General features: G+C 44.9%; 1 protein-coding gene across 2 annotated transcripts in view; it reads left to right on the top strand.

The window, feature by feature from the left end:
* The window catches only part of WASHC1 (WASH complex subunit 1), a 38,626-nt gene that overhangs the window by 19,439 nt on the left and 5,332 nt on the right, over window positions 1–13,855 (top strand). For both annotated transcript variants that reach the window (XM_072342457.1, XM_072342452.1), the window contains 2 exons: window positions 8,851–8,962; window positions 9,644–9,790. In XM_072342457.1, the coding sequence (XP_072198558.1) occupies window positions 8,851–8,962; window positions 9,644–9,790 (259 nt within the window). The remainder of the gene's footprint in view (window positions 1–8,850; window positions 8,963–9,643; window positions 9,791–13,855) is intronic.

Here is a 13,855-nt window from a genome sequence, read left to right as displayed (position 1 = left end):
ACCATCAAGACTGAACGTAAGAAATGCTTGAAGGGCCTAAGAGGCATGACAGGACACCACTTGTAAGAAAAGAAGGTACTGCTGTTGCACTTCAGCCTAGCATTAGGCAGCAATATTAGCTTCTCTGGTAATCAATTAAATGTATGTAGCATGCCTGTCATTTCAGTAACTCAGCATCAAGACCAACTAAAAAATTCTTGTTCTTTCTGTTGCTTTGGCCCAGTGATTGGATTTCTCTGGCTCCTCTTCAACAACAGCGCTTTTGAAAGTGGCATCTTGGTTTTAGACCAAACTCAAGACTTTTCTATGCGACTTTTTTGAGAGGCAGTTTGAGAAGCTTCTAAATCCTGTTGGGGTACCAAGCAGTAGGCAGGACTTTGTTCTTTCTAGCACATGGACAATTTAGGAAATGAAATAAATAACAAACCATCGCCAAAATCATAACCTTTCATTATGCTTCATGCTTACTTTGTCTGCAGGGGATTAGCTGCTGCTGAAGGCATTGGTACACGAGAATATTTATTGTGTTAATATTTTACAAATAGAGTAGACTAGCAGAATCTTTGAATTTACAGTCTTGGAAGTTTTGTGGTGGAGAGGGAGGATTGCAAAGTATGCTGTACAAATTTGTTCTGGTATTATTGCAAGAGCAGTATGTCCATTGCTAATGACTGTTTGCATGTCACCACTTAGGGAAGATGAATTTAAAAGGATGCTAAGGAAGATGAAATCATGTGTCTAGAGCTGTTCTCAAGGTGATGTTTGATGTGCCACAGAGTTCTTCATTGAAATGATAGAGTAGCTGTCGAAGTAGAAAGGTTCTGCTTTTCAATTCAGTTACAAAAAGCCCTCTCTCTGGGGCACAAATTTTTTTGGGGGAGAAGTAACCAGAAATCTCTTAGAAGTACTTTAATTGCTCAGGAAAGGTGTTGGATGAAAAACATGATTAAAAGTTACTCTTACTTTGTGGAGCACTTAGGCTCAAATTAGCTTGTTGATGGGTATATCATGGAAGGTGCCTTTTGAGATTTGAGTGTGAATGCAATTGATTATAGGAAAATGAAGAAGTAACATGAAACGGACCCTGTTTCTGAAGTGCAAATATTTTGAAATGAAAAGCAACGTTGTCAATAAATAAGGAAATAAATGTTTCTTTTTAAAGAAAGAAACCCTTTTTGAAAGAGAGGGATATGTTACAAGAAGTTAAAATTGGAAGCATGGTTGAGAAAGGGAAAAGGTAGAGTTAGCAGTGAGGTTTCTTAGCAAAGACCTGGTAACTATTTCTGAGAAAGCAATTCTAACATGGTTGGGCTTATTTTCTTTGTAAGACCATTTGGAGGGGAATCTTGTGAGTCAGCATTGGTTCTCATAGGATGGTGAGGAGGATCATTGTTGAACAAAAGCAGTGAGTGGCTGTGGTCAGTCCATAATGCTTAGTCTCTGCTGTTCTGTCTTGGTCACTCTCCACCCCTGCTTCCCCATGGGCTGTACTCTGACCAGCCCAGGCTTCTCCTTCAGGCCTCTCCATGGACTGCAGCTCCTCCAAGCCTCATTTGCTGCCGTACCATGGGCTCCTCCATGCCTGCACATGGTGCCCATGGGCTGCAGGAGGACAGCCTGCTCCTCCATGGGTGTCTCCTTGGGCTGCAGGGCGCTTCTGCTCTGTGCCTAGAGCACCTCCTGCACTGACCTCAGTGCCCACTGTTTCTCTCACGTTTCTGCACTCCTCTCCCATAGCTGCTGCTGTGCAGCAGATTTTCCCCTTCTTTAAATTTGCTGTCAGAGCACACCCAGCAGTGCTCATGCTTCAGCTCTGGCAGCAGTGGGTGCCTTTTGGAGCAGCTGGAGAGGTCTCTGATCTGACATGGGGAAGTGCTGGGCTGCTCACAGAGGCCATCCTGAAGGCCCTTGCTACCAAAACCTTGCCAGATATGCCCAATGCAATACCTCTACATCAGTGCAGCCTGTGTAGTAGAACCTGCAGGGATATTTTCTAAATCATTTCTAATCATCATTGCATAGCTGAATGTTGCTTGCTTTGGTCAGGAACGCTGATTTAAAACTGCTTAGGTGCTATCCGCAAAAGCTGGGAGTAAAAAGGAATTTCCTGGTCATCTGCTACAAACCAGCCTGTCATCTTGTTCTGCATACTAAAGATGATGTGGGATTGCTTTCCCGTGATAAGGAAGATTCCACAAATCTCAGCCTTGCTTCCCTACTCCATCACTGTGTTGTAGCAAGGCTGCTCTGGCTCCAAGTGAGACAGAGGGTGGGGATGATGACATGGGCTTTCAAGTGCTAGGCTCCTATACCACATTCAGGTGAAGCTCGAAAGCTTCAGCCAGTTTGGTCTGGTGGCTCATGCATTTTTCTCTCACAACCCCACTTGGGAAAAAGCACGCATCAGATATTTTAGTCTGGAGTGATCTGTCTTCTCTGACGACTGCTGACAGGAAATGTGGAGTGAGATCTTGATTAAGAGTAAAGGGCATAATGAAAGAGTTGTCTGTGTAGAATCAGATATGGTGCCAGATTGAAGACTGTTCACCACAGGGTCACCTGGATTCCACGCTGAAGTTTCCTGTGATTCTGTGTGGTGATGCGTAATTTCTGATCTGCGAGAACAGAAAAGAAGATCTTTGGCTGTTCTAAGAAAGGCGTTTTAATGAGGGAAAGGAGCAAAAGAAACCTAATGTTTGTGTGCACAGTTGATTAATTTAAGATTACAAGGTGCCAAAACACCTTCTCAAGCTATTTGCCAAATATGATGCATAACTTCAAGCAACGTGGAAACTAAATTCAGTGTTTTCCTTTTGACAGTCTCATAAAATTCTTTTCAAACAAGAAGCAACCTTCCTTTCAATAGTGATTTAAAATCCACAAGCCAAACAAACAAACAAAAAGCACTTAAGGCTATTACTATAAAGACTGAACTTCATTGAGTAAATGTTCATGAGAAATTTGCGAGGAGGAGTGAAGATTGTATAGCTAACAAACCAATTACACTACTGGAGGCATCTTCTACCTGGTATTTCAAGGCAGTTTCTTTAGCTACCATTCTGGGAAATGGCTCCATAGCGTTATTCAGTGTTTGCTCCCATAGGAAATCAAAAGGTCACCTATAAGACTCCAGCAGAATTGGTAGAAGGAGCCATTCTTTTCCCCAGTGCTTACTTTAGACCATCCTTCCCAGTAGTTATCACTGTGCGGTAGAACCTGTTGTGGTTATACATCCTTATACATGGAAAAAGTAGTTTGACCAAAAAGCAGGTTGTATAATTAAACTAGAAGACCTACTTTATTTGCAAACGCTGTCTTTCAAGTCAATATGTATTTATTTTAAACAAAAGAAAGGCCGTACACCTTGAGATCAGCCCATGGTGGGAGGCTGAAAGGTTAAGGAAGAACTCATCCGTGGCCTTCAGGAATAAGAGAAGGCTTTTCTGGGGAGAACAGTGCTGCAGAGGAGCAGGTGCTGCAGTGACAGGTGATCATTTAAAACAGTTTCCATTTCTGTGTAAACTTAATTCCCAGTGAATGAAGTTCTTGCTTCACCTTGAGAAGTTCCTTTTGGGTGAGAACATGACCTCTGAAGAGAGATGCGGAGCGGATCATGCTGAGGGTAACCTGACAACCTTCATCACCTTCCAGGCTGCAAAACTGTTTGGCATTGCGGGAGTGGGGCAATATGTGAATGCTGGAACACCTGCAAATCAGGCTTAAGGAGCAATCAAAGTGTGATAAACATTAATTAGTATAATACCCAAACCCTTAATGGAGGAAGGAACATTGATTGCACTGTCTCACTTGGGATTTCTTTCTGCCAGAGACGATGTATGATGACAGCTTCTGATTACACTTACTCAGACATGAAATAAGACTTTAAAAACTGCTTAAATATGAAGGAGAGAGAAGAGCAGAAAGCAAACAAGTTGATCTTTCTTTGAGTGGCTGGACGTGTTTGGCTTTCTGTAAAAGCATACGTTTTTGCTTTTTGCCTTCCCGACTTTTAAGGTAAACTGACATTGTGAGCTGGCTTTGAATGCTTCCCTGGATTGCTGTAAACAGTGAATGTTTTGGCAGCTTTTCTCTTGCCCTCACCATCTCTATTCTGCAGTGTTGCTGGCTGCTGGGTAGAGTCATTTTGTGGGAGTGGTGAGACTGGGACTCTGGCTTCTCACAGTCCATTTCTGGCTGTGCTGGTTGTTGCAGTAAGGCTGTCTTTAAAGGACACTCTAGTGCCTCATTAAACATGATTGTTAGCCAGCCGGGATGCACTGAGGTATTCTAGCCTGGCTCTCTTGGCTTGTTTTGGCCTTAGTGGACTCTGCACCTAAGCCCTTAGTTATAGGTACCAGGGGTGATAGTTGATCACTTCAGCAACCTGAGGAACCATGGCCTTCTTCCAAAGAGATTCTTATATAAATTGGAAGTTATAGTTATTCTTTGCTGCAGCATGCAGGTAATGGTAGAAAAAAATGATGACATATTTCCTAGGACCCAAGGAGAAGTGGGCTCTCTAGCACTAGTGGAAAGATGGATGGTGTCTCAGCACCACCTTGCTCTGCTTTCATCATGGAACAATGTATTCCTTTCCCTGGGCTGCACATGGTCTCTCCTCAGCTTACCAGCCTTTTGGAAAGCCGTTGAACCTTTTCCTACAGGTCTGGTGGTATATCATGGGTCAGCAGTGGCACCCTGCTGGTTTTCCTACCAGCAATGTGGATACATGGCAGCCAACAATGTTATTCTTCACCATTACCCTGTTTCAGCACCAAGCTCCTTGTAGAGTCTGGGGATGTATTACGTTTCAAGAACCATAAACACCGTCCCTTGTGATTCAAGGGAGGAATTTAATAAAGCTACGCTTTGTTAGAAAAAATAGAAAATAAAAAATAAAAAATAAAAAAAGCAGCTTGACTTTTAGGCAAAAAGCCAAGGGTTTATAGAACAAATTTACAGTGTGGACCTAGAGGTTTAGAATTACAATGCTGAGCATCTCTCTGCTATCTGTCAGGAATGGAGCCCAGGCTGGGAGGAGACCAGAAGTCTGACTTGCCGTGATGTGAACAGTCCTCGTTTAAGGAACGACAACAACAAAAAAAAGTCATTTTATACTTTGGCTGCCTTATCCTCCTGTGCAACTTCGTTTCTCATTCTGCTCTGTAATGTTCTTTCTCCTTGGTTGATTGCTTACTTTTGTACTTCAGACATGAAATTGAAGTTCTTTGGTATTCCAGAGAGGTTTGCTCCCAGGCTCTGCTGGCTCACCTTTCTCATTCACCTTGATGTGGAGTTCACTTCTTCTCTCTCCTGTGTCCTAAGTTTTGTCGTCCCTGTCACTTTTGGGTGATGTGTGTGCTGAACACGGACAGCAAAGGGCCTCTTTCTGCTGTGATACTTCTCTCCAGCTCAGTTCTCTTTCCTCAAGCTGCTTTGTTCAGTCACCTTTCTGGTAACCTGTCAGCCTACCTTCAAATCTGCTCTGATTTTGTTTTATTTTATCTTATTTTTTCTGATGCTATCTGATCCCAAGCAAAAAATGATGATAAAAATCTCAATTTTAACTTGGCACTGCGGCCTGCTTGGAGACTAAGAGGAATATGTGGTTAATACCACAGCGGGTAATTGACGGGAAACATCTTGTGTCTTTCACACCAAATCCTGAATGCTTCATGTGTTTTTCCCGTGGGAGTAAGAGAACAATAATCTTTCCACTCTGAGCGGGCACAGATGAAGCAGAGGAGATTTCTCTGTAGCTGCCTGAATATGAGGATTATCAGAGAAGTTATAAGGAGATAATAGGAAATGATAAACTCCATGGCTGCAGATGGGCTGGAAGATGCACAGCCTGTCAGGGCAGTGGTGGGGAGGGGGGGAAATATTCCTGAGAACTGCTGTGGATGTTTGGAGAGAGTCTGCTCTAATATGGGGAAGAACGTGAGGCAGCAAGGTGAGGTTTTAGGAGAAGAGGATCCTTCAGCTGAAGGTGAGGAGTGTGTGGGGCTTGACAGTATAAAGATTTGAGAGGGACAGAGGATATGAAAGCTTGAGTCAAAGCAGCCGAAAGATTGGCTTTAATATCTGCATAGATAAAAATAAAAGTCTCTGTGGATTAAGAGATAATCCACTAGATAGATTTAATCTGCCACATGTATTACTTCCCCAAAGAAAAGCACTGGGATGGGAAGGTTGGCTTGGCTCTGTGCCCGGGTTTTGAAGGCAGGTGAATATATTCTTTCTCCTGCAGGCCCCCTTTTCCCTTGTCCCCAGTGCAGGGGAGGTCTGTCCTTGTGCACCTCCTGCTTCTCTGCAGCTCTGAAGTCAAGTTGAATCTAGCTGCAGGAGCTCCTGAAGCAGAAAAGAGTACTGAAAGCAAAGTAACACAGCAGTGACTAATAAGATGGGCACAGGGGAGCTTCAGATGGTGGTAGTGTTCTCGGCTGCCTGGGAACAGGATTCTGAGGGGCAGTAACAAACCATTTGATTAATATTCACCCTTCCTGCCCATCCTGCCATTGCATTCCATATGAACACCAATGGGTAACTCAATCCTTTCAACATGGGGACTGAAGTCCAAATGCAGCACTGCTTCGTATGCTTTGCCCTGTAAATCCTTGGGTACACAGCCCTTCAGCCCTTCGTGTTTCTTGTCTTTAGAAACACCACTTTGACTGTAACTTGAATTGTGCACACGTAACATTCATACATTCCTGGGAGCCTGTGATGCAATTTCATAGATTAGTTGGATTGAGAGGGTTTAATCATTTTCTGGTAGTTACCTTGGTCAGCAAGAAATAAAGCAGTTCTGGTGTGTATTCCTTCTGCGTTGTGTTCTATGAAGGTGAATCTCAGGTGAAGGTTTTTGGCAGATCTCTTAATGTCACACTGGTAAATTCTAGAGCAGGGATCATAGGAGAAATCACAGATCACAGGGTGCTTCTGGGGACAGACAAAGTGATTTGAAATACCTGAGCTGGCACTGGACAGCTTCCCCAGCTTGTGCAGGGAGTAGGCAGTCCCATAGTGCCATTTTGTGGGTAACTGTAGTCACTCTTCATTATCTAGGAGTAGAAGGGAAGGATGAAGCTGTAGTTGAGTTTCTTAGGAAGGAAGAGGTGATACCTGGGTGTGTAGGTAGGTAGCAAGAGAAGAAATTGCCACCTCGTTTGGCCTTCTTGCATTCTGGAGTAATAGGATGGAGGATGGGTACTGGTTTTCAGGCTTGCATGAGTATTTGCTTAAGATTTCCTTTTGGAAGAGAAATGTACGCCTCGTTGGCCTCTGAGACCTGGGTCTGGGAGTCAGCAGTGTGATGACTAAAAGTGTTTGACACCTTCTCTTTACTTTGAGCTTTTGGAAGGCTTTGCTAAGTTCTTTTAGGACAGAGGTCTACTCACAGGTGAGAGGGAAAATTACATCATTGATTTGAGGGAGAAAGGCAAAGCAGAAATAAAGGACTAGTTTTTTTTCATCTTTGGAGGAAGTAAAAATAGGCAGGTGCCCCCAGGAGCAGCTCTGGGAACGAGGTCAATCAATACGATTATGAAACATCTGCAAAGGAAGTCAACTGTGAGGTGGGAAAATTGGCTGGAAAGAACAGTTAGAAAAGATTTAGTTCCTTGGGAAGCGTCTCGTGCTTTAACAAAATGAGGCAATGGGACAGCCTTGTGACACATGGAATTTGCTGCAGACAGGTGCTAGGAAATGCATGCCGAAAGGAACAACATAAGCTACTCTGAGAACTATCAAGTATATAAACGATGTGGACTTCCTCTGCTGAGTCGGCGGGAGGGAGTGGGAAGGAAACCATGAACAGATTTGCATTTAGTGTTGGTACAAAATACAAGCTGTTAGGGTGTATTTAAAATAAAAGGATGGGGAAGTGGAGGATTCTACTGAGAGGTGGGATCTCATGAGGTTCAGTTTTGCTCATCTCCCTCTCCAAGTAGAGTAGAACAGGCTGTGTGCTCTCCTACCCTCTGCAAGAGTTTTCATGCCTTCAGAAAGAGGGGTGCGTGGTTCTAAGCAAGTGGAAACACTTAAAGCTGGCTAGAGAAAGAAATGGGGGTCTTTCGGAATGAAAGGAGTTGAGCTGGCTGCTCTCTTGCTGCAGCCAGCAGGAGCCTTTAATGGAGTCCATTTTAGCACCAGGTGAAAAGACAGCTTTGGTAGAATTGGAAAGTGCTAATGTTACCTTTGTTACTGAAAGGGATTATACAGACAGAAGGAAAAAAGAGCATAGGTGTTCTCTGCTTAAATGCAAAGAGGGACTTGGGGGTAGAGTTTAAAGAAAAGACCGAGATTGATTTTTACAGGCGCAAAATGGTCCGCTGGAACTCGTTGCTACAAAACAATGCTGAAATGAATTACTATGTCTCCTGAAAGATTGTCTGGCCACAAAAATATTCTGTGCTGGTTTTGCTGAAGGGATGAAGTTTCAGAACAGCTATTAGCATTTGTGCTTGAAGTGGGGCTACGCCTAGTAGTTATGTACGGAGGAGGAGGGTCTCTTCTGAGAAGCTTGTTGTCAGGTGATAACTGAATGTGATTTCTTGTTATCTGTATCTGCAATGAGGCAGGGGGGTTTCTGCACTCAGTTCTCCATCTTATGTGCTGTGCCTCAGTCAGAAAGGAGAATGTTGCAGAGAGTTGTGTTGTTTCACATTGGAGCACGTGAGAAACTCTTAATGGGACCAAGACTAGAGTATATGACCCAGCACTATCTTGCCTTGTGAGACAACCCTGACCACTGAGATTCATATCCTTCCCCTTGGTGTGGCCAGTGGCTCTTGCCAGAAAATCTCTGGCTTTGGATTCTTACCCTTTAGCAATGTCCTTGTTCCTTAGGATCTCACAGCGGGTGGAAACCAGCCGGGCACAGCTTCAGGCAATCAGTGAGAGAGTCACGCTCGCACAAGCAAAGATTGAGAAGATCAAGGGCAGCAAGAAGGCTATTAAGGTAGTGACTCCAATGAAGGCTGTCTTCCCTCTTTCTTTCTGTCTTCTGTCTTTACCCCTGAAGCAAGCTCTGCAGAAAAACAGCTGCCCATCCACCTCTCTGTGCCTTGCTGCTGAGCAGGAGTTGTGATGAGAATCCCCATTCTGACATGGCCAGTTAATGATTCTTAAACCCACGGACCACCCAGCTCCTGGCCATATGAGGCCTAAATAAGTTGTTGCCTTAGCTACTACCTTTGAAATAAAACAGCTTTGTGCTTCGCTATGCCCAACGCCCTTTCATTTCATGTTACAGTCTTGCGTTATTTGAATAGAAGCTGCTGATAGACAGCCTCCCCTCCAATACATGTTTATCTGTGTGAGCTGTGTAAAACTAGTGGAAGCCTTCCTTTTACCATTTCTTCTGAATTAAATAAAGTGTTTCCAGTTCACTTCCTACACTTTGGAAGCCTTTCTGCCTCCTGTTGCTTACAGAGAGAGAGAATGTTTGGCACTTCAGCTTTCAAAATTGATGGCCCTCATGATGGTTCCTGTAGAAATAGCCCTTAGGAGCCTGTTGAGTCCGAGGCTCTCTATTCCCACGGGCAGCACAGATCATGTGCCTTAATCTACTCCATGTGCTTCTACAGCAGAAGGTTGCTTAGTTGCTGAGATTTTGAAATGCCTCCTTGTCTCTCCTCAGGTATTTTCCAGTGCCAAGTATCCTGCCCCTGAACGGCTGCAGGAGTACTGTTCCATTTTTGCTGGTGCAGAAGATCCAGCTAAACAGAAATGGCCAAGACACAAGATCCAGAGCAAGCACCGAATGCTGGATGAAAAATCCTTGCAGGTAAGGAGGAGGAGAAAAGACCATGAGATGAACAAGAAACGAGAAGTCTCCTTGATGAAGTAGACCAGAGTTTTAGGTATAGGTGGGGAGCTGAACAGCTGTTGTCTGCAGTAGGTAATGCTGAAGGAGGTGGTGATGTCAAGTTCCTTTCTTGTTTGTGTACTGAGTGACAGGGAGATGCGTCTTAGGATGGTTTGAGAGGTGATAGGTTTGATGAGAAGGAACGCCCCAACAATTTGGTTCAAAGTCTCCTTGCCTGGATTGGAAAGAAGAGAGGACAAGTTGGTATCTGTAAAGGTTACTGCATCTGTGCTGTGCCAGGAGTAGCAGATGTGCTTTTCCTGGCAGGTCAGGGTTCAAGCTGTCAGCTTCCCTGCTTCCTTCCCCTTAAGAGACTTGCATCCACATCCTTGTATGCCTTGACCCAAAAATAAACCTGCCACTGAATGTTTTATCACACTGAACCTTCCTGAGTTTTAATGGAGTTGTGGTCTCTGTACAGCGAGGTAGTTATGAATATTTCAGCCAGGCCGGGAAGTGGGTCTGCTGGCCGAATGGACAGCTGGCACACTTGGGCAGGGTTTGTGCATCTTTCAAAGCCTGACAGTAGCCAAGGGCACAGCTGCATGGGACTTGTTGTCGGCCAGCTGGGGCAAGCCAACTGCTGTTGTGATGGCTGTCTGATGGCCCCATCCCATCAGACAGCCTACAGAGAGCAGAGATACACAGGCATTGATGAGGGAGGGACTGGTGCTGATGTACAGACCCTCACACAGGGGGAAGACTGGAAAGAGAATTAACTGGTAGAGGCAATGTCCCACAAAGAGCAAATGGCATGCCCATTCGACATGCCTGCTGGTAAGCTCTGCATGCTCTTCTTTCCAGCCTATGTCACTCACCTGCAGTGCCACCCTTCCCCTCACTTAGGTGGTCTCTGTTCCATTGAGTAGCTCTGCTCTCCATGATCAAAGCTGCCATCACCACAGGGACTTTTGCAGACCTCATTGGATGTTTGTGCTTCTTGCCCTCCTCCTGTGACTCAGTTCTCCATTTGAACTATTTCTTTTTTGGGAGAGCCCGCAGCTTTGTCAACCATAAGTCTTCTGTGGGGCAGGACAGTGCTGTGCTGACAAGGGGCTTATGAAAGATGGAAGGACCTGCAAGAGCGGCAGCTGCTATGCAGTGGGGCTCAGTGTGGTCCAAACACCATCCAGGGGGACAGGGCCTTCTTATCTACAGCTGAGCATGAGCCTGATGTGCCTTGCAGTAATGAAATGTGACAGAGAGAAGTCTAATGTTTGCATTTATACCCTCCTCAATTATTCAGGGCTTTCAGCGGAGGCTCACTGCCTGTTTTCACTTCTAATGAGGGCCTCTTTGCTGGTAGCAGTCACAGTGGCCTTTGCTAGTTTCACACACACACACACACATGCACTCGCACACTCACACCCCACCAGGAAAGCAAGCTCTGCTCCTGTCATTTTGAGGGTAAGTAATGGCAGCCTGTGCTGAGTGCTCAGGGTTGGTGCTCTGGGGCGAACTGTATGTGGTTCTGCAATTTTGTTTTAAAAACACTTCCCTTCTGGGAAATTCTCTTTTGCCCTCCATTCCACAAGCAAATGAAGACTCAGCTGGTGAGAGGACAGAGGCATAGGTTGGTAACATAAACACTGACAGATAAGAGCACTGTGGATGGGGTCCTTGTGTTAAGCCCGACTCACTTGCTGTGTGTATGGCTGCGTTAGCAGCTAGGCACGGTTAAATGTGAGCTGGCTGCAGCCTTTTAGGGCTTCTGAGGTGCTGGACACTGCCTTTATGGGTGGGATGTGTCTGAGTGCTGCAGGGTTCTCCACTGGGACTGGGGAGAGGTCCGTCTGAAAGTTGCAGGTTATTGGAGATACTTCATTAGACTTCAGCAGTGTCAGTAACCTGAGCTGCCCTGTGTGCTATGCAGAATCCACCATAAGTGGAGTCAAACACTTCCTGACCTTTAACTGCTTTTCCAGCTAGCCTCCATTAGCATGAGAGAGAAGGGGTTTCTGATGCATCACCCCAATTCCCATCATAAGATGGCATGTTAATTAAACCTAAGAATCAGCATGACTTATGTATTGTTAATCATAGGCTCCGAGGGGAAAAAGTGTCTGGAAGTGCACCATACCCAATCCTGTTAGGTGCCAAATCACCATGTCCAGGTGTTGGAGCATTCAAGCACACTCTGTGATGTACGTTGAGGCTGCTGAACCTTTGGCTTACAGTCTTCATGTCACTTGAAGAGCACTCATTCTCAAGTGATGTGCCAACCTTCAGAATTCACAGTTGCAGGGTATTATTGATGACAGATACCTATTCTGAATATCAAAACAGATGTCGATATTTTAAGGCTCGCACTTTGGTGGCATTTAAATGAAAAAGATTTACATTTCAGAGCAATACACTCGGTGCTTCTATAACTGCCTTAGATTAAACCTATAAGTAAATGTAGGTAATGGTTGCTTTCTCGCTCCACCCTTGAAGTGACGCGCAGTCTTCCAACGCTAATTGAAATCTACAAAGAGAGAAGTAAAATATATCTATGTATTTGACTCGAGGGCTAAGCGTGTGTGAAAACAGTTCTGCAGAAACATCAGCACTCCCTCGTGCTTAAAAAAATCAAGTGTTGCAAAATGAATATTAATGATCAAAAAAGAGCCTTTGTTTCTGAATCTCTGGTTCGAGAGTCTCTTAAATAACGACTGACTCGTGTATTTTTGCCTATCTGCTGCAGGAAGGCAGGGTGTTTGTTTCAGTGTATTTGGAATCTGTTGTTTGGAGGAAACAAAACTCAGAACCTCCCAAGTCTTTTCCCACGGCGTTTGTAGACTCAGAGCACCGTACAAACTTGTGGTGGATTTGCTGAGCTGTGACTAAGCCGTTTCCCAGGATTTCTGACTACCGAATTCAAACCTGAAATTTCCATTAGTGGAAATTGCTTACGTTGCTGAGCTGCGGTCTTAAAACTGAACCGGCAATGGTCTCCAATTCCCCCCTGCAAGTATAAAGTACATCTGGTGATGCTGGAAGTAGCAAGGCAGTAAAAGGCTGTGTGGGTAGTGTTGGAAGCTGTATCAGCATGGAGCTGCGAGGCTGCTGCTTGTCCCAGGTGGACCAAAGAATGAGTTGTGAAGGTGCTGAGGAGGGATGTGTCTAGGAGGAGAGTTTGCTGTTTCATAGGCTTTCTCTGGGTTCAGGGACAAATTCCTTTCCTCCCTGTAGTGCCGTGCATGCAGCAGTATGTTGTGGTCACTGAACATCATCCCCCAGAGCATCTGGCAGCGGGTGCTGTCATGCTAGCTGAAACGCTGCTCTGATCTGGGATGGCAATTCCTGTGCTCTGTAAAAGTCAAGCAGTTCAGATGTAATAAGTTCTTTTCTAAAGGGAGTTCTATATATTATGCATGAAGTTTTAGAACCAAGAGAGAGGAGATTTCAGTTCATTAGAGTTGAAAACTCCTGCAAATCCCTCAGGCTTTGCAAAACCATCTGGCACGTTCCACCCTGCGCGCTCCTGATCTCTTGCCTAGTGAAAGCATGCAGTTTTCCCCTAACCTTCTATTGCCTTCTCTGCATGCCCCACCAGTGGGATCACCCCTCCTAAAACATCAGGTGAAGGCAGCAGAGGGGAGGTAATAGAGATGTTTGGGATCTCTGCTTGCATGAAAATGTCTGTTATCTCCCAGCTGGAGACACTATAGCAAACGCCTTGTTCAGACAGAGATGCTTAGTCCCTCCCTCTGGTTATAAGAACCCAAATGGCTGTTTTATTTTGATGGATTCGTGCCACTGAAACACCAACAGTATAACCCATCTGTGGCACCAAAAACATAATTTATGGGCCTGAATGGATGAGATTCATCACCTGGGGGTTGCAGTTTTGTCCATGTGCTTTCTTGCTCAAAGGGAGGTAGAGAGGGGGAAGTAGGATTCCCAGACTTGGTAGTGGAACCAGTAGTGTGGGTTTGGGTGGCTGGGGAAAGCTGTCCCACTGGCTTTGTTTTTCTTGTAGTGTTTTGCTGCCTATTATCT

The sequence above is a fragment of the Excalfactoria chinensis genome, chromosome 1 (genome assembly GCF_039878825.1).
Source record: "Excalfactoria chinensis isolate bCotChi1 chromosome 1, bCotChi1.hap2, whole genome shotgun sequence".
NCBI classification, from domain to species: Eukaryota; Metazoa; Chordata; class Aves; order Galliformes; family Phasianidae; genus Excalfactoria; species Excalfactoria chinensis.
This window is presented reverse-complemented; position numbering and strand designations above follow the sequence as displayed.